The following is a 27,260-nucleotide window of genomic DNA, read 5'->3' on the forward strand; positions in this document are numbered from 1 at the left end:
AGACTAGGCCATGCCCGAGGTAAGGACAATGATTCCACATCCCGGCAGAGCTTTGTGCATGCTCGGCAAGAACTCTGCCAACCGAGCGACATCGCTAGCCCTCTCCATGTTATCTTAGGACTCAGAAGACAAGCCCTGGCCAGAGCCTGTTCTGACCAGCCACTGTCACGTGCTTTCTGTGTGGTGTCCAGCAGAGGGCGCACTGCCACTGTGTCTGGATGCCCAAGGACCAGTGGCCAGACTATAAACTCTCAGGTGTGGGGAAGTGTTCCAAGGAGTATGGCTGTGCACACCGGCTCTGATGGATTGCAGAGCTTGGAGTTCCACCCGTCTTGGTCCAAAGACACAGTCATGGCTGCCAGAACCAATCTCAGACAGGCCCCAGTCTAGTCTGTAAAGTGGGATGAGAACATCTGTCTACAGATGCTGAGATTCCCTGGAATGCGGAGCTCAGCTGCACCCGGCATACAGCAGGTGCTTAATGCGTGGAGGCCCAGACTCTAAGCTGGAACTCAAATATGCTAAGAGAGACTAACTTTCCTGGGGGTGGATGGAGGCTGTCCACAGGGCTCAGGGTGCCTGCGGACATACCCAGCCTTCCAGTACCAGCCTGAGGATTAAGTGCTGGAGGCAGGGAGAGTGGAGGCTGGGAAGGAGCCCAGGGGTAGCGGACAGGTGCCGGCGGACTCCCCTCCACACTCTGCCCACCAAGGCTGTGTGGATGCCTGGGGCATCTCTCCAGAGGGGCCTTGGTGGACGGGCTGTCCCCACCCTAGCTTCCAAAACGAGACGCCCAGCCAGGGCAAGGAACCACCCTGCTCACCATGGCGGAAGTCTGAGAGGATGTGGTGTGCCTGGAATCCCGCAGCGGGGGCACACACCTTGGAGTGGCCATAACAGAAGCAGCTGCTGCAGCCTGACGGGTTGTAGGGCTGCAGGTTAAACGCCCCGGGACGGCATCTGCAAGAGAGTCAGGCGTGGTCGCATATCTGAGCCAGGATGGCACAGGACTGGGGTCCACCCAGCTAGACTGTTCGGAATCCTGGGGAAGTTTAAGAAAACATTTTAATTTTTATTATTATTATTATTATTATTATTTTAGAACCACAAGAATTTGAAAGGCAGGACAGACGGTCCTGAGCCTGCTGGTTCAGTCTCTGCTGCTGATATACAGCCTCGAAGAAAGATCAGCCTCGCCTGACGCTAACAAACTCCAGGCTGCGTCAGGGCTTCTCCTCTCCTCGCCAGCATGTTTCCCTGCTCCAGGACCTGACACTGCATTTAGCCTTGGTGCCTCTGACTGTAAACCTGTCCTCCTCTCCAGTGACACTTTCGTTTCCGTGGGGTGATTGTTTGAGACAGGGTCTCACTATGTAGCCCTGCTTGGCCTGAAAGCCGCTAAGTGGATCAGACTGGCCTTGAACTCACAGAGATCTTCCTGCCTCTGCCTCCTGAGTGCTGACATTAAAGGTGCACACTACCACGACAGGCTTTGGGTTTTGTTGTTGTTTGTTTGTTCTTTTATTTATTATTATTATTATTATTATTATTATTATTATTTTGGTTTTTTGAGACAGGGTTCTCTGTGTAGCTTTGGAGCCTGTCCTGGAACTCACTCTGTAACCCAGGCTGGCCTCGAACTCACAGAGAGAGATCCGCCTGGCTCTGCCTCCTGAGTGCTGGGATTAAAGATGTGCATCACCACCACCCGTTTGTTTGTTCTTAAAGGATATTTTAATTTAAAAATGTTTTATATGTATGAGTGTTTTGCTTGCATGCATATCTGGGTACTATGTGCATGTCTGGTGCCTGGGGAGTCCAGAAGAAGGTGTTGGATCCTCTGGCAGTGGAGTTTCAGATGGTTGTGAGCCACCACGTGGGTCCTCTGGAAAAGAAGCAAGTGCTGGAAACTGCTGAGCCATCCTTCCAGCCCCCTCTTTTTTTGAAATAGAGTCTTATACCCTGCCCTGGCCTTGTGCTCTTAACAATCCTGTCTCAGCCTCCTAAGTGACATCATCTCCTGGCTACTGTGACGCCCACAAGGTTTGTCTAAACAGTCACTGCAGTTTACTCATTATAAGTGGGGCACTGACCCTGCATGGTGGTGGATACCAGTAACCCCAGCACTCAGGAGGTGAAGGTGGGGAGGACCAGGGTCCTCCTGGTCATTTTCAGCTACATAGCAAGTTCAAGGTTAGCCTGGCCTCCTGACACACAGTCTCAAAAAAAAAAAAAAAAAAAAAAAAAAAAAAAAAAAAAAGGAGGGCCAAGAGTAGCACTGAATGAACCCCAGCACTCAGGAGGCAGAAGCAGATCTCTGATAGTGTGGGGCCAGCCTGGGCGGCACAGTGGGAACCTGTCTCAAAAACAAAACACAAAACAACTAACAACCTCCCAGGAGGGGACAAGTACCGAAGAACTTGCTCGAAACACACTTGAAAGCCGCCATTGTTATTAGTAACTATTTCCAGAGCCGACTCTTGAGGCTATGCGTTCATGGCTGCTGTGGGCAGTGGCTGCTGCCTGCCACTTCCAGCCTGGTTTCCCACCCCACCCTTCTCCAGCATTTGGAATTCTGAAAGAAGATTTGCCCCGCTGTCATCTGTTTATTTATCCAATCATGTACTGGCTTTACAGATCTCTGCCCCACTCTTAGGGTTATAATGTAATCATGTCTTCATGAATTTTGTTATTCAAATAGTTCCAGCTTTGAGGTTTCCTGTGGACTGGCTCCTGTATCCCTTTCACACGGGACAGGGATGATTCTTGTCTTAGAAAAGTTGGTAGGGGCTCCTTGGAGCAAGGCATTGAGGATCTGAGGTTAAGATTGTTGTGTTCCATTAATAATGTCTGCCACTGGTGTGAGATGGGAGGACTGTGACAGCTTTCCATTAGTGATGTCTGATCTGGTGTGAGATGGGAGGGCTGGGACAGCATTCCATTAGTAATGTCTGCCCCTGCTGTGAGATGGGAGGGCTGGGACAGCTCTCCACCAGTGACACCTACCATGGGAGTGAGGCAAAAGAGCTGAAATGTGATAACCAGGTATTTGCTGCCTGGATTAGGCATGCTCTTCCTATCTGTTCAGAGTTTTCTTTCCAGGATTCTGATCTTGAAGCAATAATGCATTTCCTCAGCTAACAAATCCTCAGTGTTGTTGGATCAGAATATAAGCAGTGCCCATGGGGCCTTGGCTATCTTCCTGGGTAGCAGGTCCCTGGGGTTTCAGAAAGAACATAGGGTGACAGGCTTGCCCAGGTCTCTGAGGACCCTGTCCTGCCTTTCCCCTTACTACACAGCGTGGGTGCCTCACCAGAGACCCCCAAGGCCACTCTGTAGATGAGCACACCCACCTGTCACATAGGCTGCCTTCAACATTCTTTTTGCAGGGACAATTCCCACTGTGGGGGTCACAGGTGCCCAAGCTGCCAGCATCATTGCAGGCACAGGGCCTGCCGAAGAAACAGAGAAAACACATGTCCATTGAACAACTCCATAGTGGCCTGTCCCATCCTCAGAACTCTTCATGCCCTTCCCTGCTCCCAAGAAGTCAGGGATAGCACTATCCAAGAGACTGTGCTTGGTGGCACTGTTCCCACTTTACCAGGAAGTGCCTCACCTACCCATGCAATGATGCCCCTGCCCATTACCCCCCCCCACTAGTGCATCCATCCATCCATCCATCCATCCATCCATCCATCCATCCATCCATCCGCCTGTCCATCCATCCATCTGTCCGTCCGTCCATCCATCCATCCATCCATCCATCCATCCATCCATCCATCCATCCATCCATCCATCTCTCCATCCATCCATCCATCCACCCGTCCGTCTGTCCATCCATCCGTTCGTCCATCCATCCATCCATTCATCTGTCCATCCATCCATCCATCTGTCCATCCACCCATCCGTCTGTCCATCCATCCACCACTCACGTTATCACTTCCTATCCGCCCACCATCCTCCATTGGTCCCTCTATCCACCCATCCATCACCCGTGCTCTTGAATAGCATCCCCTGCTTGCCCCTCCATTAGTGCATCCATCCATCCGTCTGTTTATCCATCCTTTTGTCCCTTAGCTTCCCACCCACCCATTCTCTCATGCATCTATCCACCCACCTTCATCCATCCAACCATCCTTCTGTCCGCCGTCTACTCACCTCCATTTATCCACCCATCCACGTATCTTTCCATGCACCCATCCATGTACTCACTCATCCATCCACCCACACATCAGCTGGTAAGACAGGGATCCCAGGAGCGTGAAGGAGATGGACGGCGGTGAGGCAGCCCCAGGGAGGTGCCTCTGGCCCAGCCTTGGAGAATGGGAGGGAACGGGGGAGCAGGGGGCTTCTCGAGGGGGCAATGCCTCAGCTGGGGATCATACATGGGTAGTAGTATGTGACACAGGCTGAGGAGGCAGGGCTGGGAAAAGGAACATGCTCGGGGGAGGGGAACAGCATGTGCAAAGGTCCCAAGACCAAGACCTGGGAGGCAGCCAGGGTCAGGTCCAGCATTTTTTGTGTGTTTTTGCTGTGCTGGGGATAGAATCCAGAGCCCTCTACATACTTGGCAGGCACTTACTCCACCACTGAGTCCTGGCCCTGACTTTAGTGGGCATTTCTGCACCACCATGTCACCCAACAAGCTTCTCCTGCCTTTCAAATGCATGGGGACACGTTATTATTCACTAGAACTAAGTTCATTCATTTTATTTTTTCTTTCCTGTGTGTACATGAGTGTGTGCATGTATGTATGGAGGTCCTAGGTTGAAGTTATGTTTCTTGCATTCCACCTTATTTTTTGAGCAGGGTCTCTCACTGAACCTGGAGCTCACCAAATTGGCAAGACTGGTTGGCCAGCAACCTCCTGCGACCCACTTGTCCTTGCCTGCCCCCCAGCCTCCAGCACCGGCTTACAGATGGTGTACCCGGCTTTTGTGGGTTTCACATGGGGGCAGGGGATCTGAACTCACATCCTAATGCTTGCGCGGTGAGCACTTGACCAGCTGAGCCTTGACAAGTCTACTTAAAAGTGCGGCTTGGGGACAGCAGAGTACTTGTCTATCATGCATGAAGCCCTGAGTTCGCACCCCAGCACCACACAGAACTGGCCACCGGTGGTGCACAGTTCTAACTCTGGCAGGAGGTTATTCCTGGCTGTAGCGATTTTGAGGCCAGCCTACAATCCGTAAGACCACACCCCCAAAGTGATTCTGAATTTCCAGTATTGGCCACTGTGAATTCCACCGTGAACTACCAGTATTAAATGTGTCTGGCCCCTCTCTAATAGCCAGCCTGTGGCAGATTGCTGGGCCCGAACTAGTCTCTCTCCTCATGGCTGGGTACCACGCACTCCAAACATGTATATAATACCTGGCTCCCTGCCCAGTCTCCACCTGGCCCTCTGCCACGAGGACCAGCCTCCATCCCTTCCTCCTCCTCAGTCTTCTGTCACCACAGACTTGGGCTCTGGAATCTGCTGTCTCCTTCCCCCCTCTTCAGGGCCAGGCCTACCCCTGCCGACGCCTCCAGCAGCCTCGGGCGCAGCCACCTGCCTTGGCCTCCCTGCTCACAGCAGCCCTCAGCTCCCCGAGGCCTCCTCTGCACCAGGGCCTCTTCTTCCAGACCTGAGCCTCGCCTGACCCTTGCCTCAGCTTTGGCTGTACTTCCTACTTGGAGAGTCTCTGGGTCCCTCCCTCGTCAGGCTCAGGTTCAACCTGGGACTCTGTCCCCCTCACAGCAAGTGAACCTCCCAGGTCTCCCCCACTCCACCCCCACCGGGCAGGTTCCTTCTTCCATGTCCCCAGCTCTACATCTCCTCAGGCTGGGGCCCGGTGGTTACAGGATGAGAAAACGTAAGGCAAGGACATAGAGGGGCCAGACACATTTAATACTGGTAGTTCACGGTGGAATTCACAGTGGCCAATACTGCAAATTCAGAATCACTTTGGGGGTGTGGTCTTACGGATCGCAGGCTGGCCTCAAAATCGTTACAGCCAGGAATGACCTGCTGTACCTTCCACGTCTTATTTAGCACCAACACACAGCATGGTCAACGCAGACCGCCCGTCCCCACATCCTCACCTGCAGCCGCCCTCACTGAGGGAGTGGAACCCAGGCCGACAACGGTCACACTTCCAACCTGTCACCGTGGGCTTGCAGGTGCAGGTGCCGGAGTCGTCACACTGGAGACTCAGGGAGCCTGGGGAGGAGACACAGGGCAGCAGAGGCAGAAGGAGCTGAGGACAGGAGCTGGGGAAGGGTGACGTGACGCTGGGGCCACTCACCTGCTGGGTGGCAGTCACAGGGTTGGCATGGTGTCCCCGGGGCCCATCTGTAATAGTTCCTCTCACAGTGCTCACAGTGTGGTCCGGCTGTGTGGTCACGGCAGTGACGACAGTGCCCGCCGTGACCCGTGCTCCGAAAAAGCTCCCTGTCAAACGTGCACTCCTCGGAGTGTCCACTACAGTTGCAGGCTGTGAGGGATGGAGGGGTGTAAGTGTGAGTGACCGACTCTGCTCGGGGAGGGGGCTCTGTCCCCTGGAGCAGGCATCTCCCAGATGAGTGTGCTTGGTTAATCTTGTCAACCTCACAGGACCGAGACTCACCAAGGACACAAACCTCTCAGTGGTTTCTACATTAGGCTGAGGTGGCAAGACCCACCTCAAATATGGACGGCACTATCCTCTGGGCTGGGGACCTGGACCGAGAAGATGCTTAGAAGCAAGCTGACCACCAACATTAACCACCCTCTGCTTCCTGGCTGCAGATGCCGTGGGACCGGCTGCCTCATACTCTCCACCATGAGTTCCCCGTCATGAGGTGACTGTAACTTCAGGCTGTGAGCCACACAATCCTTCCCTTCCTTCTACTATCTTGTTGGGCATTTTATCATAGCAACAGGAAGAGTGACTGACACAAAGCGCCAGAGTCCAGGATGGTTTTCAGGCTTAGTGTGACCGAGTACACAGAGCCCGGTCATTGAATGTCCCCAAACAGAATGCTCCCTAAGAACTAGGTGGGCTCCATAATAAATACTCCAAAATGATGTTTTCCTGGAGGGAGTCGGAAAGGCGTTGGGATGGGGAAAGTGATGGAGCAGGAAACACACCCCATCCAGGAGCAGAACATCTGGACCAGAGGAGCAGTGTCTGCTTGGTGTGTGTGTGTGTCGAGAGGCTGGCTGCGGGCAACTCACCGTGCGACGGGCAGGGGATGGTGGATACCGCAAGGTGAGTGGTGTGTGGTGCCAAGGTGGCTGGGAGACAGAGGTGCCAGGAGTCCGGGAGCCCAGGGCTCCGGGGGGTGGGGTGGGGTGGGGAGGGGTGTAACCAGGTGAGGGGCATAAGTGCGTTTGCACACTTTGAAGAGCTTTCGCTGAAGGTGGGGGAGGTTGGCGGCTAGAGCCAGAGGAGGGGCGGGGCACACAGAGACAAGGGGGTTAGAGACATGTGAAGGGCAAAGAATTTGAGGCTCGGAGGTGAAGGGTCAGGCATGAAACGACATCTTTCAGGCTGGTGACCGAGGACAGAAATTTGACCATGGCAGGCGGGCGGGCAGTCTGGTCTTCGGCACCCCCACCATGTAGAGACATGCACAGACTTGGCCCAAGCACGGAGCAGCACAGCTTCCCGGGGAGGGGGAGGCAGGCCAGCAAGCCAAGAGGAACTTATTAAGACTGCATCCCCCCTGGGGCAGCTATTGCAGACAGGAAAAAGCTGTCTGACCCAAGGGACAATCTGACTCCTCCCCATGGTCCCCTGGCAGACGTGGCCCAGGAGGTCGGCCAGCTAGGAGGCTGTATGTGGGCTTCTGCCCTGGGCTGCAGGCTGGAGGATTGTGAAGGGAGACCGGGAAAGTGGGATGCTGGGGTGGCTGGTACACCCGCTGGGAAGGCTCCTCCCTCCCCACTGCCCCGTAGCCTTCCAGGGCCCTTCCTCCCTTCACCAGTGCCTCTTTGAGGTTAGGCAGGCAGAGCCACACCACACACAGCTGGGACATCAAAGGCCTTCTGGGGACTGTGGGGGACTGTGGGAAAGGCTGGGGTGGGCGGGTCAGAGCCCTGTGGGTGGGGGTAGGGGGCCTGGATTTCATTAGCGGCCAGGGTTGGAACAGTTAAAACAAAGGGTTAAGTCTAGTTTGGGGACCTTCCTGCCCTCCTACCACAGGCGCCTCTCTGGGTGGACGTGTCCTGGAGGAACGACTTGTGAGGGGATTGATGCTTGCGAGCTCCCCTCAGCATCCCGTCCTCTCCCCTTCCTAGCTGCGGACTCCATGCTGCACGCCAGGCCCACCCAGGAGCAGCCCCACTGTGCGGTTTGGGGGATCGTCTCCCAGGCAGCATCACCGGCCTGCCGCCCCAGGGCCACTCACGCAGACACTCGTTGGCGTCTTCTGCGGTGCCACGGGCCCACGGACGGTCCTGGAAGAAGGGCAGACAACGCTCGCAGTCCACACCCATGGTGTTGTGCTGGCAACGGCAAACCAGCTGGCCGGCCGCGTCGGGGCCGCACTCGCTGGCGTGACCATGGCATTTGCACCTGAGGGAGGCACCGGAGGAGGGCTGGGGACGGTTGCCACCGACACTGGGAGAAGGGAGGGGTTCGCTGTGCGGCACCCCTTGACTGCAGCGCAAGTGTGGGCATCCCTGAGCCCTGACCACCTGCCCGGGGCTGTGATAAAGAGAGCGTCGGGTTCCTAAATGCTGCCCCAGTTAGCTTCCTGCTGTGTGGTAAACCCCACAACCAAAGCAACCTGGGGAGGAGACGGGTTATTTCATCTTGCACACTCCAGTTATGTCTGTTATGAAGGAAGTCAGCGCGGGAACCTAGAGGCAGGAACTGAAGCAGAGGCCATGAAGGGTGCCGCTAACAGACTTGATCCTCATGACTGGCCCAGCCTGCCTTCTTATACAACCAGGACCACCTGCCCAGAGGTGGCACCACCCCCAGTGGGCTGGATCCTCCCACATCAATCGTGAATCAAGAAAATGTCTCAGAGACTTGCCTACAGGACAGTCTGATGGAGAGATTTTCTCAGCTGAGATTCCCTCTAGCCTGTGTTGTGTTGACAAAATACCAACTAATAAGCACACTTGTCTACACCAGCCTCCTGCATCCCCTTTGAACAGACTGAGAAATTGAGGCCTGGAATGCCGTCCATCTGTGGCTTCCAGATAGTAACTGGCTGCCACAGAAGGCTCTCTCTGGGCCGAGTCCCAACTCAGGGGTCTTGGGACCCAGGGAGAAGCCAATTCAGTTTCCTGGTCGGGGTGGACAATGGGTCATAGGATCAGTTCTAAGCGGACTAAGGTTATCCCAGGTAATTCTGCAATTGTGTCTTAAAGGGAAAGAAAGAAGCGCCCTGTGCAGGAGTTAGCTCCCAAGAAGTCCCCGGAGTCTGAGCCTTGGTAGGCAGCCTTGGGCCTATGATCCCAGGACACCCACAAGGTCAAGAGGTGGGTGAACTCAGTAAGAACCAAGAAGTGCTTTGCGGGGTGGCAATGTGGAGTGCTGAGTGGAGACTGACCTTGTGTGGTTCAGAGCCCACGCTGGCCTCCTGCTCCTGCCTTGCTTTGAGATGGTCCCAGACAAAGCAAATAGCTCCAGACGTTGCTCGCGTCTTTGGAGGTGGAAAGGACTCTATACCTCAGCTCCGTAGATGACGGAGCAGGCTCAGGACACAACAGTGGCAGACAGAGCTACCATCCTGGCTCCCCAAAGTCAAGTCCCACTCCCCCTCTGTCCTCAGAGGGCAGTGATGGATGACTGGCCACTTCAAGGGCCCCCAGCGCCATCTCTAATTTGGGGACACGGGGGTATGGTACTATTTTCTCATGGGCAGCAACACCTCACTGCTGCTGGGAGGGTTGAGTCCAGCCCCTGTCAGCCTCAGAAGATGGGGGTCGGGGGAACTTGAAAGTGACTTCTCCATCCCTGAGAGGGTGCTGCAAGCTCCCCACTCCCCGGGAATCCCTCTGAACCAAGGGAAGGTGCTGTTCCTTCCCGAAGTCAGCCTTCACAGCCAGCTGTAGAGCCGAGGGTGGTCTGGGTCCCACAGCTGGGACCCAGATGTCCTCTGGCCTGTAGCCCCTGACAACAGATGGCGGTCATGACCATCTTTGGAGTCCTGCTGGGAGGTTTGACCCGACTTGCAAGTCAGGGGGGTCATCTGGAGTTCCTCACCAGTGTCTTCTCAGGTCCCTTCACACCTAGTCTTCCCTGGAGCAGACATCTCAAAGTGCCAGCTATTGGGCCTGGGCTCTTCCCTGCCTTCCCCAGCTTCAATATCGCCCAAGCACCCCTGAGTCGTGGGAGCCCAGCGTCTGGGGGCCGTCCTCACCGTTGTCCACACCCACAGCCTATCACTCACATCACCTTAGTTAACTGTCAGCCCAGGCTCCCCGCCCTGCGGCCCTGAGTGCCTACATGGTCCCAGCTCCCCGCCTCCTTCAGGGCCCACCCCCTTCCTCTCCACATCCTTCCCCACACTGCTATACCAAGGTGTGGCGGCTCCTACTGTCAACTTGGCAGGACCTAGACTCACCTTCCGGATGGCCCCCGGGGGGAGTTTCTAAGATGAGGGTGAACTGACCCATTCCTGGCTGGGGTCCAGAGTGGATGGAAGGAGAAGCCCAGCTGAGGCAGCCTTCATCTCTCTCCGCTTCACTTCCTGCCATCACGCCATCCCATCATGGCGGACTGGACCCCCGAACTGCACTTTGGTGGGCCCAAATAAATCCTCCCTTCCTGGAGTTGCCTCGCCAAGTGTGTTGTCACAGAGGTGGGGGAATCAGCTAATAACTGGGTTTGGGTGTTTGACCATCTGAGGCCTTCGATGGCTCCCCAGAGACAGCGGGGTGGGAATGATCTCTGCCCATGGCCTGCCCTCACTCCAGCCTCAGACTTCTCCTCCCTCAAGCTCAGCTTTCCCAGTCATGGAGGCTTCTGCCTGGACTACCCTGCAGAGCAGACTCTGAGGCCAGCCCGGGCTTTTATTCTGGGGTACACTCATGTGTTTACTGAGAGCTACTGAATTCATGTCCACTACACCACAGGCCTGGGGTAGGAACTTCTCGTCTCTCCTCATTTCCTGGTGCTGTGGGGATGCGTTGGGGGAGGTCTGCAGAGGTGGAATGGAGCCAGCAGCAGGGCTTCAAATGCAGGCAGGGGGCTGGGTCCTGTTCACTCCTTCTCACCTGGATCACCCCAGGTACCTCACCAGCTCTGTGGCTGTCGGGCCTGAGGTATGGGGCCTGCTGCCTGGGCCTCCCCTGGTTCTGTGCCCCTTTGCAGCCTACCTGCCACCCACAGAGAAGTCGGACACAGCGTAGTAGTAAGACTGCAGCACCCTGGGGTCCTTGAAGATGTCGTCCCCGAAGGTGTTAAGCCGGTCCAGAGAGATCAGGAGCTCGGTGCTGGTGACCCACTCCTGGAGAAGGGGGCAGGGACAGCATCAGCAAGTGTTCCTGGCCTGCTCCACTGGGAAATCCTGCTCCCTGGTCCCCAGAAAGTGGGGGTGGTCCTGGGGCACAGGGAGAGGCCAGGAATCAGGAGGCCTGGGTCAATCTTGGGGCCGGGCCACTTGCTGACTGTACAACTCTGTGACAAGCCCCAATGCCTTGGCACCCCTGTTTCCCCATCTGTAAAATGCAGCCAGATTAGTGGCTCCCCGAGGGTATGAGGAGGAGGGTGGCAGTGTCAACTACTGTGTGTGGGGCCGGGCATCTGCACAGAAGTGGTGTGTGTGTGTGTGTGTGTGTGTGTACAGCAGCTGAAGCAGCCTGTCTGAGACCCTGGTGTGCAGGTTGCCTGCCTTCTCCCCTCCCTGCTTTCTCCCCTTACATGCAGAAGACTGACACCCTAGAACATGAGCCCCACAAGCCAGAGCCCCTGGGCTCCGCCTGGCACAGAGCAGACACTTGATAAATACTTGCTGATCACGGGCTGGATGAGCAGCTTCCCCGTGGAAGCGCGTGGTGAGGAAGTGGGGGATGCACGTGGAGAGTGACATTTCCATCCGCCTGCTGTTATAATCAGAGGCGGCTCCGGCTGAATATTAATCAACATTTTAATTCAGCCCAGGAGCCCCTGGCTTAGCAATCAGGCCGTCAGGATGGAAAATGAGCTCCTGGTACAGTTGCTTCTCACCCCAGCAGGACTCAGTCCTGAGAACTCTGAACAGCATTGAGGCCGCGGGTCCCTGTCACTCTCTGAGTCACCTGGGGCTGGGATTTGCAAAGGTCACTGCTTTCAGGGGTCTGTGGAAGGCAGGTCTGACTGTGAGGTCGGGGTGAGGCTGCAGTCCACCTTTTCCTCCCCTCCCTCCCCTCTCCCTCCTCCCCCCTTTTATTCTTCTCCCGATGTGATTGCATTCATCCCAGACTGGCCTAACATGTAGCCCAAGATGGCTGGAACTCCACTTCCCAAGTGCTGGGATTACACAGATGTGTACCACCACAGCCAGGTTATATGGTGCTGGGGATGGAACCCAGGGCTTCCTTTGTGCTAGGAAAGCGCTCTCCCCACCGAGCTGTGCAGATTGGGACCCCTGCATTTCTTCTTGTTTGTGGTGCTGGGGTCAAATTTAGGGCCCTGTGCATGCTGGGCAAGCATGGCATCTCTAAGCCACACTACAGCCTGGTGCTCTGTGTTCTCAGAAAGGCCCCTGGGAGATGCTGAGGCCTCTGAGGACCAGGGAGCCAAAGCCTGGGTGGGGACAAAATAATTCACCAGTGGAAGTCTAGGCTCCTAAGTAGAACTTGTTATCCATTATGCAGCCTCGCACAACTGAGAGAAACAGGCGGGATGCAGGTGGGCCTGCGACTCCTGACCTCCCTGCTTCTGCCTATTAGGTGCTGAGATCCCGAGCCGGGCAGTGGTGGCACACACCTTTAATCCCAGCACCCAGGAGGCAGAGGCAGGCAGAGCTCTGAGTTCTAGGCCAGCCTTGTCTACAGAGTGAGTTCCAGGACAGCCAGGACTACACAGAAAAACCCTGTCTCGAAAACCAAAACAAAACAGAAATAAAATAAAATAAAAAAGTAAAGCTGAAAACCAGGTACCCACAAAAGGATTCTAGGGTTTAAGGTACGACAGCCAGGAGGTCCTAAGGGCATCTCAGGTCCTAGCTCTTCTGTCTTGCCTGCTGTCCCCCAACCCAGGCTTGCCCCATCCCCCCATGACCCCCCTAGGCCCCATTGTCCACTGACCTGCAGCACAGGACTCTCCTCAAAGTTGTAGGCACTGGGGCGACCCTCCAGGGTGGAGAAGGCGACGTTGCCCCCGTTCAAGGGGGAGATGTCGCTGAACTCAGAGGTGCAGAAGGCCGCCCTCTCATTCTCGCCCGGCCACAGGTAGTGGCCCTCAGGACGGCCGTAGGTTCTCTGGCAGGAGGCACTGTAGTACTGGTAGGGCTCCCAGGGGCCCCCGGGATGCGTGCGCTTGTAGATGGCAAAGCTCTCGGGGCGACTGGTGTGGAACTTCAGCCTCACGTAGGTGATCTCATAGGCCTTCCCTGCAGCAGGCAGACGCAGACCATCTTACAGAAGGGAACAGGTACACAGCCCTGCATGGGGGAAGCAGGAGAGCTGCCTGGCAGAAACTCCCTGGAGCTGTGGGCTGGAGCATCGGTTGCTGATGCTTGTCGGGAACACGGGGAGGGCAGCACCAGCCGGCTTCCCAGCTACTTGCCCATCTTTTTTTGGGGGGGGTGGGGGGCATCGAGACAGGGTTTCTCTGTGTAGCTTTGGAGCCTGTCCTGGAACTCACTCTGTAGAGCAGGCTGGCCTCAAACTCACAGAGATCCGCCTGCCTCTGCCTCTGAGTGGTGGGATTAAAGGAGTGCACCACCACTGCCCAGATACTTGCCTATATTTTATCTAGTTCAACCCACCCCTTTGTATGGGAATCTGAACCATTATACCCTGACTGGCAGTGTCTCTTTTTGCTCAATAAACAAACAAACAAATAATTAAATAATTAAAATAAAGACTAACACTATGTGCCCTGTAGGACGTGTGGTAAGTGAAGCCCCAACTGTGAGTAAGAGTGGAAAAGGCGCTTTGGGAAACGAGCTGGAGTCACATCAGCATGCTGAACGGGGTTGGCATACAACCTCAGAGTTCCAGTCAGAGGCAGATGGCCAAGAACAACACAAAACGGGTGACCCACGAAGAGCCGGATGTGCATGTCCACAGCAGCACTAAGAACGGCCCAAATGTCTACCCACCAGTGTGCTCTACTGCTAGGCAACAAGGAGTGAAGTCTGGATGTGCCATGCAGCCATGGCCCGTGAGAGGGGATGCCGAAGCCACTAAAACAGAGGCCCTGCTAGCTGACCTCACTTATGCTGAGTACCCGGAAACAGCCCAGCCACAGGAAGGAAGTTAGCGGTATTTGGACGTCAGGGTGAGACTTTGGGATAAGCAGAATGACGACTAACGGGTACAGGATTGTTAGGGGCCGATGACAGCGTCCTGCAGTTAACGCCATGGTTATTTTCAAGTGATGGGAGGCAGAGGCAGCGCTTCATGTCAGCTAAGCAAGCTTGTACTGCTGAGCTGAGCCCTTCACACACACACACACACACACACACACACACCAGGGAATAGCAAGTGTGGGTGACAACACAGAGGCCACTCTGCACTGATGACGGTAAGTTTTAAAAAGTGCCACCGTTGTGGATAACAGGAGCAGGTCATCGGAAAAGCGAGAGCCAGCCTTACCCTACAACCTGGCATGCTCAGCGTGGAATATTCTGAAAAAACCGAAGGCAGGCGTCAAGGAAGACACACACATCTGCGTTCACAGCACCACTGCTCAGGACAGCCGAGAGGAAGAAACTGCCCAGCACATGTCAGACAGATGGCCCAGCCATGCAAGACTGCAGTTCAGCTTGGAAAGTGGGGCAACCTGACCCTTGGCCTAAACTACAGACGAGCCCTGAGGGTGTGGTGCTAGATGGAAGAAGTGTGTCACAGACTCATCACCACTGCAGACATGCCTTGCATCTCACGCACGGAGACAGGGTGCCGGGAGGGGCTGGAGGACGGTCAGTAGATAGCAACACCTGCCTGGCAAGCACGATGGCCCGAGTTCAAATCTCAGCACCCACGTAAAGTCAAGGACAGCTGCACGTGTGACCCCAGGATGGAGTGGGTGGGAGTGGGGGAGGGCAAAGACAGGCAGACGCCAAGTGTTAGTGGCCAGCCAGCCTAAAGAGCAAGCTTCCAGCTCAGTGAGAGACCCAGTCAAAAGGCAACAAGGCGGAAAATGATAAAGGAAGACACTTGACCTGCTCTGACTTCCACATGCACACGTGCTTGCACAAACACACACACACACACCACACACACACACACATACACACACACCACACATTACACACCACACACACACACCACACTGCTGTGGATATTGTTCTATATAAATAAAACACTGGTGGCCAGTGACAAGGCAGGAAGTAGGTGGGACAAGGAGAGAGGAGAATTCTGGGAAGCGGAAGGCTGGGGGGAGAGACACTGCAGCCACCGCCAGGAGAAGCAGCATGTAGAGACTCTGGTAAGCCACCAGCCACGTGGCAAGGTATAGATTTATAGAAATGGGTTAATTTAAGATAAAAGAACAGTTAGCAAGAAGCCTGCCACGGCCATACAGTTTATAAGTGATATAAGCGTCTGAGTGATTATTTTATAAGTGGATTGTGGGACTGCGGGGCTTGGGGAACCTGGAGAGAAGACTTCCAGCTACAAATGGCGCCCAACGGCTCGAGCTTCCACCTTAAACCTGAGAATATTTAATAACCAATTCTAAACAGAGCCAAAACCAGGTTCCTGCTTCTTGTCTCATATGAACAGCTAGACGATACGAAACGCGGGTTTGAACACTGGCGGGTTCCTGGCGTGTGCGTCTGACCGGCAGTATGGCGGGAATGAGGCATCTGCCAGCGGCACATTAAGCTGTGTGGTAGATTTAGTCTTTACTATTATTAAAAAAAAAAAAAAGAGGTTTCTGGGCTACACGCTGCTTTGATGAAAGCATAGACCCACGATGGCTCCCAGAGCTGGCGGAAAACGTACCACCGCCATGTTGGGAAGCTGAAGTGGGTGGAGCCAGCAGCCACAGCGCCGTTTCAGGCTTAAAAGGCTGCAGTTTAAAGCAATAGGCTCAAGGTAATATAAAAAATAAGCCACATAAAGATGACTACCACACAGAGAATCTGGATTATGTTCTCTTTGATATTTGTAACTGAAGAAAAACATTTGATTACAAAAGCTGTTGAGTTATGCCAAAATGTATATTTTAAAGGTACCTTGACTTCAAAATGTGGATGTAAGGATATGTTGCTTTAGAAAGGAGGCTCTGCTTTTGTTTCTACAGAAAGCCAGAGGCTATGGATTTGTTCCAGATTAAGATACATCAGGTTTGACCAGCCAAGACCACCTGAAAGGTCTCCGATGACACCATGGCCCAGATGATCCAACATCCAGAATCGTTTCAAGGCAACTGGCTCAGACGATACGGTCTCACGGACTACTCTATGATCCTAAAATTTTCTTTGTGTCCCCATAAGATACAGCGCCCCCCTCCAGCAGGAAGTAGTTAAGAGAAGCTACGCCCAAATTCCCAAATATACCAAGCTGGCTTTGGAGATGTATAAAAGTTAAAACCTTCCTTTTTAAAAAAAGAAAAGGGGAAGTGCTGTGGGATGGTCTGTATATCAAATCTGTTGCTCTGATTGGTCAATAAATAAAACACTGAATGGCCAGTGGCCAGGCAGGAAGTAGGTGGGACAAGGAGAGAGGAGAATTCTGGGAAGCAGAAGGCTGAGGAGGAGAGACACTGCCAGCCACAGCCATGACCAGCAGCATGTGAAGATGCCGGTAAGCCACCAGCCATGTGGCAAGGTATAGATTTATGGAAATGGATTAATTTAAGCTATAAGAACAGTTAGCAAGAAGCCTGCCACGGCCATACAGTTTGTAAGCAATATAAGTCTCTGTGTTTACTTGGTTGGGTCTGAGCGGCTGTGGGACTGGCGGGTGAAAGAGATTTGTCCTGACTGTGGGCAAGGCAGAAAAACTCTAGCTACACCACACATCACACACCACACACACACACACACATACACACACCACACATCACATACCACACATCATACCACACACACACACACACATACACACACACACACACACACACCACACATATACACACCACACATCACATACCACACATTACACACCACACACACACACACCACACATACACACACCACACATCACATACCACACACACCACACATACCACACCACGCATATGCATACCACACACACCACATACCACACACACCCCACACATACACACATATACCGTATACACACCACACATGCCACATACAAACACACACCACACACAGCACATACCACACAAAACCACACACACATATGTACATATCACAAACACACACACCACACATACCACACATACATGCAAGCACTACACACACACCACACACAAACCACATATACACCACACACATATATACATGTAACAAACACACACCACACATACTACACACACATCACACACCACACACACACCACACCTCCCCACACCCACACCACACTTCCCCACACCCACACCACACCTCCACAGGCACACACACACACAAACCACATATACACCACACACATATATACACGTAACACACACACCACACATAGTACACACACATCACACACCACACACCACACCCACACCACACCTCCACAGGTACACACACACACACACACACACACACACACACACACACACACACCTCAGTTGTACAGGGCCCGGTGAGATGACTCAGGGTCTCAGAGCGTATTTGACTCTTACTGAGTATTAGAGTTCCCGGCACTGGGCGGCTCACAACTACCGTAACTCTAGCTCCAAGGGACCTGACACCCTCCCTGGGCTCCTCGGCACCTCCTCTCCCATGTACACACCCACACATAGACACACACAGCGTACACATAATTAAACAGTAAATGTTTTTAAGAGATTATACATTTTATAATGGGGCTGCAGGGTTGGGGGGGGCAGCCCATTCTGTTTCTTAAGTTGAAAGCCCTCGGTACAGCTTCAGAACGGGGGAATGTGTTTGTGACCCCAAATTGCGCACACTTGAAAGGGGATCCAATCATGAGCTATGCCGACTGCACCACAACAAAAGAAAAATTTAGGGTAAATGCATTGCCCCTGTGGGGAAACAGTTTGCTGACAGAGACCGGAGCCGCAGGACTATTCCCAGTAACCGACAAAAGAAGCTTCGTGGTGGGGGGTCATGGCCTGAAAGCACAGACCACCGTCAAGGCATTTTATAGACTTGGGAAAACTGGGCATCTGAAGAAACAGCTACAGGGATGACAGGACAGCAGTTCCCACGGTGACCAAAGCCCGAGTCCAGATGGTGGAAGGGAAGAAGAACCAAGGTGCTGTGCAGGATCGTGAGGGCCTGGGCAGGCGGCTCACGGGGAAAGTGTGTGCCCCACAGCATGAGGACCTGAGTTCAAGTCCTTAGCCTAAAGGACTGGGTGTCGGGATGTGTGCCTGTAACCAGATGTGGGGGTGGGCACAGGATAATCCTGGGGCTCGCTGGCCACCCAGCCTACCTGAATCCACGAGCTCCAAGGCCTGTGAGAGACCCTGTCTCGAGAAACAAAGAGGAGAGCAGCTGAGGAACCGCACCCTGAGGTGACCTCGTGTGCACATACACAGAAAACACACAGAAATAATTAAAAAAAGAAAGTTAAAAGACTAGGTCCCAGTCAGGTGTGGTGGTACACGCTTGTCATCTCAGCACTCGGGAGGTAGAGGCAGGAGAATCAGGAGTTCAAAGCCGTCCTTGGCTATACAGTGAGTTCAAGGCCTGCCGGGATCCCTGGGACTGTCTCAGAAAAACCAAACCAAAGGCATGGGCCCCAAAGACAGCCGTCTAATTGGCGAGCATGTTTGTCCTCGGAACTCAGCACAACTGTTCCTCCTTCAGCTTCCCTGTTTTTCCCAATTTTCTTTCCTGAAGCTTGTTCTAATTTAAAATTGGAGGAAACCCAGCTTTACGAAACTTTTTAAAAAGCAGCCGCCTTGCCAGGTTCCGTTTTAAGATGTTTTCTAGAGTTCCGTGGCAGCGCAGTTGGCACAGAGCTTCTGAGCCCTTCACAAGAGGGTGTTCAGGGGCCTAGGCGGGGTCGGGCGGTGCCAGGCCCGCTCCCTAGTAGGAGCGCCAGGCCCAGATGTACCCAGATGTGCAGGCACTGGGGAGGACACAGGTGCCTGGTAAACAGTGAGCAGTCAGACACCTCCCAGGAGGGAGCCAGGACACTTCAAAGGTGACTGGCAGGGAGGCTGCCCTCGGAAGAAGAGGGTCACGGACTGCATGCACGCAAGCGAGGCTTCTGCTCTGGGGAACTTCGTAGCTCCTTCCTTGCCGAGCCAGGAGAGCGGCTGAGGCAACATCACAGGGGCTCAGAGGGATGGCTTGTTGGAGAGTTAATTAGAAGACAACTCCAGCCTGCTCTGTGAGGAAGACAGCCTGAAAGGCAGGGGAAGGAAATGGCCCCGCTATACAGTGACAGGCATTACACCCACAGCCACCCAGGCTCTTACTGTAGGCTCCGGGAATCAGAGAGGTTCCAGGGTGATAGTTTTGCTCCTTAGCTCTAGGCCACCCGGTGTACTGTTCCCTCTACCTTGAATACTGTTCCCCAACTCCCTGAACTACCTCTCATGCATCTCAGCCCAGCCTACTGCATTGAGCACCTACTAAGCCTGCTGGGCACATTTGCACACTGTCTGTCTGACCACCCCCCCCCCCCAGTCCCATTGTGGGATGCACTCCACTAATGAGAAGGGGTCCCAACTGGACACAGTTGGTCCTCAGGCCCTCAGAAAAGCTATTCAGAGCCAGCTACCCTTCCAAGGGGGCTCTCTGGATGCCCAGGGAGACAGGGCTTCTAGGAAAGGGATACAGATGCTCACGGAGACGCAGAGATTTGCCACCAGGCTTTGGTGGCTGTCATGGCAAGGGCCACCTGAGCCAAGCACCAGGCGCTAGGGCACATCTACCCCACCACCTGGGACATAAAGCCCGTCGAGACTCAGGACTGCCGTAAACCAAGTTGGTCTGCATCCGGTGCTGACCTGGTGGGTAGGCCAGGCTTATTTTGGGAATATGGAAACAAAACAAACTTTAATTACAGCCATCTGGGGATCCACGAGGGGTGGAGCGGGGGTGGCGCCAGAGGGGGCGCAAGGTTTGAGCTGGAACACATGGGCAGGCCAGACTGACACCAACCACTGGGAGCTACTTCCCATATGAGAGCCACCCCAGGCCCGAGCCCCAGGCCCTGACATCCACTGTCAAGTCCTGTATTTCCCAAGCTAGCTTTTGGCAGCCCCGGGCATTTGGAGTCCCTGTGAAGAACTGGGGTCCCTCTGAGATCCCAATCCACAGGCACAGGAACCAGACTGAACCAGGCCTGGCTCCATACCAGCTCTCCCACCTAACGCTCATCAAGGCTGTCGAGTCTGTTGTCTAGCCGGGGAGAGGAAACAGGTTTTCTCTGATCGGTGATTGCACAAGGCTTTGTGTCAAGAACCGTTCTGAGGCCCAGGCCCAGCTGTGATCACTGGAGTCGACAGAACACAAGTTTGCAGCGAAGGGGGTGGACATTCCAAACCACAGCCGGACATAAATAAACATAGGCGATAAACAGAGGAAGGGCAGAGGGAAGAGTGGAGAGAGGGGCTAATGGGGGATCTGGAGAGCGACTGGACACTTTGGCAAACAGTCTTAGGGCTGAAGAGGGTGTTGACTTGAGAAATACTTGCCTAAGTATATGGGGGGTCAGAGAGGGGGCACTTTTCTTTAAGAAGAGTACATAAATTAAAAGCATCCTCTCTTAGCCATTTCTGAGTGTGCAGTCCATGGCAGCGGTCCATTGCGCTGTGATGCCGTCACCCACACTGCCCACTTAAACACTCTCCATCCCCTCCCCAGTCCCCTGTGGCCCCTTCTACTTTCTGCCTCTGTGAATTTGACGGCTCCAGGAACTTTCTAGAAGTGGAATCGGGAAGCACTTGTCCCCTCGTGACTAGCACCCATCACTTTGCTTCATTTCTGGGCTGGGTGACAACTGTGCTGTGGAGACGGTCCCGGGCAGCCGCGCTGGCTGCGCCTGACTGTTGGAGTGCTCCCGGGAGCACTACAGGGTCCTTTCTTTCTTTCTGGGCCCTGCTTGAGCTCCAAGGACCACATGGTGTTTGGAAGCTGCTTAAATGTCCAGCCTAGGGCTCGGGTGGGAGGCTGGGCTGAGACAAGTGATGCCTTTGGGAAGGGGTGGGTCATCTCAGAGGTGGATCCCGATTCCAGCAGGTGAAGCCAGGCCATGGGATGGGGTAAGGGCTGGCCGGCCTCAGAAGGGCCAGGGCCAGGGCCAGGCAGGGAGGAAGCCATGTTTGGAACACTTCAGCAATGCCTCTAGAAGGGCCGACCTTCACTCGACATTTCTCCACTCCCTCCCTCCCTTGCTCCTGCAGAGAACACTGGGCGCTGGAGACGCACTGGTCAGATGCCTGACTCCTCTCTTGATAACTGGGTAGGTCAGTGCTGTGCCTCAGTTTCCCTGTGTGCAAAATGAGCGTGATAATTAGAGGGCAAAGTGATCAGATGTCTGCAAGGCTCACAAGCGAACTTCAGCTGCTGTTCAGTCATTCTGGTATTCACTGACTGAGCCAGGGTGCCTGGGCTGGGTGTGAGGGGAAGCCTGAAAACAAGGGCCCTGCTCCACTCACAGCTGGGGATGACGGTGGTACTCAGGGCCAGGGCAGAAAGGCAGGCGAGTGCAGGCCTGGCCGGAAGCTCCTGAAGGAGGGCACCCTAAGCTGAGTGGACAGGGCAGGTTCTCTGCCACACCCCCAGGGCTTGGGATCTGGCACCCAGTGGGTGCCCACTGTTTTATGAGCTAGTCAGGGTTTGCAGAAGTTGAGAAGAGAAAGTGAGCCAGTAGAAGTCGGGGTGTTTACAGCAAGGCCCCACAGGAAGGGAAGGAGAGCCACGTGGAAAGGGACTATGGGAGGCTGGTACGCCATTCATCTTCCCCACCACTGCAGGACCCTCCTAGATCCCTGTGGGAGGCCCTGGGGAGTGGGGGTGGGGCCAGCTGGCCCAGGGCCACTTCTGTGGGTGGAGGGAGGCTGTCCAAGACCACTGCCTTGACTCTTGACCTGCCTGGGGCCTAGCATTCCAGCCAAATCCCTTGAGGAGGTGGATTGAGGACTCTGTCCCCGGGCTCTGGCCTTAGCCAAGGCAAACATACCCACCCACTCCAGAGGGGGCACAACAGAGCCGAAGCTCAGGAGACTCAGGAGCCTTGGGACCTCTGGGGTCCTGCAGGGTCCCTGGTCCTGTTCCTAGCCAAGCCGGGCCCTCCACCATGGCTGCTTAACCTCTACAGTGTTCTTTCCTCCCCCGGGGCCATCTAGGCTTGGAGGGTTCCAGATCCATGGAGCTGCCTGTCTGCTCCCTCCGGCCTGGAGTGCTCTGGCTTCTCTCAACTCCTAGTACCTGCAGGCCCTGAAAGGCCAGTGCTGACCCCCCGCCCCCTCCACCGCCCGCTCCCACTGAGGCTTCTGTGTCCCACGTGTATTCTCAGAGCTCTGATTTTCCCCACAGTGTCCTGTGACTGGCCTGCAGTCACGGGCATAGCTGTATTCTTATGGCTAAGAGCCAAGGTCACACCGGGCAGGTGGATGTCAGTGGCCTATCCGGCTACTTCCCCCTCCACTTGGGGGCTTGGGACCCAGCTGCATTTTTCTATGGTCCTGAGAGTCCTGACAACCCAAGACAAGAGGACAGACACCAAGAGCCATCACACCGGTTTCTTCTGGGATGGAGGGCAGAAAGCTCGGGGCCAAGCTTCCCCTTCCACTCTGTCCTAAGGGCAGACAGCGGAGCTCTGGAGTGGAGCTATTCTTTACCCTGGATGACCCTGAACAACTGACCTTATCCCCAGAGCCTCAGTTTCCCCATATGTGAAGAATAAATTCCGCCCTGCTGAAATGCTGGCCAGAGTGTCTGGTGCAGGCACAGCCACTAACTGGTCCTTGAACAGTCTGTCACCGCATGGCCCTCTGTTTCCTCCTCCCTCCACCCACCCCTCACCCCAGCCCTACTGTCTTCTCCAGGCCTCAGTGAAGCCCTGAGAGCAGCCGGCCCGACCATCCCCACTGTGGCCTTTCATTACGGGCAGGAAGACCTGGCTCAGCAACAACTGCGGGATAGGATCTGGACCAGATGTCAGGAGCTGCGGGGAGCTGGGAACGCTGTGACCTCCATCCTTAGCCGACCTCCGCCGCCTCTTCTCCCACTCCTCACCCCACCCCCTCCAGGGGACCCTGGCCAGAGCTGCCTCCGACTTTCCCCTCCCACCCAGCACACGGGGCAGCAGAGGGCTGCTGGGATGTGTGACCAGCCCACCTCAGCTAATGGCCAAGGAACTCTTGATCCCTGGATATCATGACCCATGCGTTAGCTGCAGCAAAATTAAGACAGCTAGCTCCCAAATGGGCCGTCACAACCCGGCCCTGGTTCCGGATGCCTTGGAACAGGCTAAGCCCTTATTCCCTGATTCAGAGCCCATCCACAGGGCTCAGCCCCTACCCAGGGCTTCCTGTTCATCCATGAGGGCCATGGTGGCTCCTGAGCACTGTCACTGTGTGACTGTCCTCAGGGGCAGCAACTTCTTATTTTTATTTTTTTGAGACAGGACAAGGCTAGCCTGCTCCTGATTCTCCTGCCTCTGCCTCCTGAGTTCCATCAGCAGTATTTAGTGCTGGGAGCGAACCCAGGGCCCGTGCGTGCTAGAAAAACACCCCATCAACAGAGCCACTTCCCCAGCCTGCTCTTGTCCCCACAGGACAGGCAGGGAAACTGAGGTGCAACACGGAGTCCCAACTTCTCAGTAGTGGCTACGCTATGCCTGAGTCCAAAGTCCCTCTGCATGATTATACCCCATCCTGCTTTTGGAACCAGCAAGAGAACACTGAATTGGCCCAGCGTCCAGGATGCAGTGTGACACTGCCATTCATTCATTCACCCAGACAGTCATTCATTCACCCAGTCATTCATTCATGATGCTGCTGTCCAATAGGATGGGAAGACCCACCCCAGATGTATGTGCCTTGTACATGCGTGAGCATCTGGCATCTTCGCTCACGCTCACATTCACATTGGAGGATCCGTGATGCCCAGAGACTGCTCGTGGAAGCATCTAAAGGTCGCATTTATGAGGCGTGGCCCAAGCACCGCTGTGAACATGGCTGCCCCCTACGGCAAACACGGACTTCCCACTCTGCCTCCCCCTCCCCCAGTGCCTGAGGCCTGAGCCCTCCTTGGCATCTGGATTTCATGGGCACATGTGACAGTCTTTGTTAGGAACACTGTGTCTCCCTCACAGTCCCTCACCCTGCCCCAAATTCCTCCCATGGCCTTGGGGTCTTGCCAGTCCCGTCAGCCAACTCCCCAGCTTCCTGCTTCCTGTCTGGGCAGACCCCACCTCACCAAGTTCCACCTCCTGCTCTGGACAGTCACCACGTCCTCACCCCTGGGAAGTGGGTTTGGGATGCAAGAGGAATGTGCCTGCCTGTGCTGCCGAAGGGGTTAAATATCCTTCCCACCTCTCTTTTCCAAGGACAAGGCCATTTCCTAGTCTTGCCAGGGCTTTGCCACCCATGGGGAAGAACTAGCTTAGTCATGAGTGGTGCAGCACATGCCAAGTTCATGTTCTGATCTCCATTGCACAGGAATGTCTGTGTCCTGCCTGTCGTTCAGCAGCTGTGTGTCTGTGCACAAAGCACTCACCCTCTCTGAGCTTCCAGTTTTTCATGGGGACAGTTCATCGTCTGTTATCCAAATTGCTGGCTCCGGGTGTGTTTTGGAATTCAGAACTTCTCGGGGTATTATTGTGAGGGTGTACGTAGCTAAGGGATGGAGTGCTTACCTAACGGCCTTCATTCCGGACTTGGAGGCTGTACGCAAAGGAGGTTTCAGTAGCAAAACATATGAATATTGGCTCGTACTGAGATACACAAAGCCTATAAAGAGCCTCAGGTCAGGTTTAGTGCCAAAATGAATTATGAAAATACCAAATCCAAGTTATCAAAGCTTTGGAAGATTCGCAGTGTCCAGGACATAGCAAGGAAGACATTGGGCTCGTCTGGACTTGGAGTGGGCAGAGAAGAGTCCAGCTTCAGGGGGGAAGGGAGGCCCTGGGTTCCTATCCCCGGGGGCCCAATGCTCCTGCACCTTGGCTCAGGCTGGGTGGAGCAATTCATGGACAAGGCAGAGGGCTGCGACAATGTGCCGGGTGGCTATCCAGTGGCAGGAAGAAACCATTGTCCTGTCCAGGGTGCTACAGCTTTCATCTGCCTCCCATCCCCAGACTGCTCGCGACCGTGGAGGTCCACTGGGCCTTTGAAGCTGACCAGATTAGGAGTCCCTGCCTGGACCAGGTCATCATGGAGGTCTCTCTCTCTCTCTCTCTCTCTCTCTCTCTCTCTCTCTCTCTCTCTCTCTCTCTCTCTCTCTCTCTCTCACACACACACACACACACACACACACACACACACACACTCTTCCCTAACAATTCTTCCTGGGAATTGTTGCTTCACTCAGTTTCACAGCTCTGCAAAAATTGAAGGAGGCTTTCTGTCCCCAGAAACCCTTAGGGGCGCCCCTTGGGCTGGTCTCCGGCAGCTCAGGTCCTGACTTTTCACATCTGGGTCCTGCAGCCTGGCCCAGGTGCACAGCCCTCCTCCTCTGCCAGGCCCTCCATGGGATGGAAACAAGGAGACAGGGGACACACGCTTACCTAGGCGCAGGGTAAGGTTAACCGAGGTGGGGTACTGCACCCCGAAAGCCATGGATGGGCTCTGCCACCAGGTGCTGTCATCGGGGCTGTGGAAGTCTGTGAGGTACGAGGCGTCGTGGCGGAGCCGAGGATCCGCATCGTCGCAGCGCTGGCACTGTGGCCCGGCGCCTGGAGCCCCCACGTGCGGGCAGAAGTCCTCGGGAGGGCGTCCGCACGTGTGCGAGGCCTCGGCGCGACGGCCGAACGCCGCGTTCTCGAACTCAGGCAGACAGCGCTGTGCGCGCCCCGCGCCGTCGTAGCAAGAGCCCATGCCGGCGCCCTCCGCGCAACCCTCCTCTAGCATCACCAGCGCCACCAGGGACACCAGCGCCACCGACGCCACTGTTGCCAGGCGGGACAGGACCCCGGACACAGCCATTTTCGTGCCCAATCCACGCTGCGCCCCGATCCACGCTGCGCCGCGTTCGGCGCTCGACCCCTCTGCGCTCCACTGGCCCCGCAGCCCTCCCCTGCAGGCGGAACCCGACGGCATCTGAGGGCGGGACCCACGCAGGCGACACCCCACCGTCCGAGCTCAGTCCCTTCGTGCTCACCCCCACCTGCTGGACGTGCCCGGGAGTGCCCGTTTGTTCCGACTGGGCTGCGCCCCGGGACTGTGAGGCAGCCTGGCCCTCGGTCCTCTCTGACAAATGGGCTGGGTAGAGACACCATTAGTGGGACATTTCTATGGAAGCCGTGCGCTGGTGAACCCTCCAGAGGCGAAAGGCAAGGCAAGGGCAGGCATTTCTTCACCTGGCGGAATGACCTCTGGGAGTTTCCTTCCATACCTGTCCGCGTTTCTCCTTCAAAAGTGCTGCGGCTCTTGGCTTCTCTCCTCCCAAAGCTGATATTTTTCACCTGCGATTTACCAAGGGGCTTCCTCTCCTCAACAGAGGCCTCCCCTTCTCTCCACCAAGCTAATATCCTTCCCAAGGCAGCTGCCCCCCTTGTAGATAGTGGAACAGAATGACCCCATGGCAGGGACACCTCCCTGAGCTGGACACTGCCAGACCCACAAGACCTAGGGTGGGGAGAACCAGCAGGGGTCCAGCCCTGCATGGGACTTAGGGTCAGGTTTAGGGAAGTGGTTCTCTTGGGGTCAGGCAGGGGTGGTCCAGCGAACCGGTCAACTGCGCAAACCTGTGTGTGGGAGCTTGCGCTGCCTCGCTCCGGGGTTTCCGTCCTCACACCGATAGGTACAGGGGTCACGGAGATAGCCAGGCTGGTTCATGAGCGTGTCGAGTCGGTGTGTAATTATAGGATGGAAATGGACCAGTGCTGCCCCCCGTTAGCACTCGGATGGCCT

General features: G+C 55.1%; 1 protein-coding gene across 2 annotated transcripts in view; it reads right to left on the reverse strand.

Moving 5' to 3' along the window:
• Lamc3 (laminin subunit gamma 3) overlaps nucleotides 1–26,416 on the reverse strand; it is a 59,000-nt gene extending 32,584 nt beyond the window's left edge. For both annotated transcript variants that reach the window (XM_076568952.1, XM_016001991.3), the window contains exons 1-8: nucleotides 25,916–26,416; nucleotides 13,214–13,518; nucleotides 11,303–11,433; nucleotides 8,377–8,543; nucleotides 6,291–6,479; nucleotides 6,088–6,205; nucleotides 3,354–3,452; nucleotides 824–960 (exon numbers count right to left, since the gene is read on the reverse strand). In XM_076568952.1, coding sequence (XP_076425067.1) covers nucleotides 824–960; nucleotides 3,354–3,452; nucleotides 6,088–6,205; nucleotides 6,291–6,479; nucleotides 8,377–8,543; nucleotides 11,303–11,433; nucleotides 13,214–13,518; nucleotides 25,916–26,333 — 1,564 coding nt within the window. In that variant the 5' untranslated portion in view covers nucleotides 26,334–26,416. The remainder of the gene's footprint in view (nucleotides 1–823; nucleotides 961–3,353; nucleotides 3,453–6,087; nucleotides 6,206–6,290; nucleotides 6,480–8,376; nucleotides 8,544–11,302; nucleotides 11,434–13,213; nucleotides 13,519–25,915) is intronic.
• Nucleotides 26,417–27,260: the final 844 nt, after the last annotated feature.

Source organism: Peromyscus maniculatus, chromosome 4 (assembly GCF_049852395.1).
Source record: "Peromyscus maniculatus bairdii isolate BWxNUB_F1_BW_parent chromosome 4, HU_Pman_BW_mat_3.1, whole genome shotgun sequence".
Taxonomy (NCBI): domain Eukaryota; kingdom Metazoa; phylum Chordata; class Mammalia; order Rodentia; family Cricetidae; genus Peromyscus; species Peromyscus maniculatus.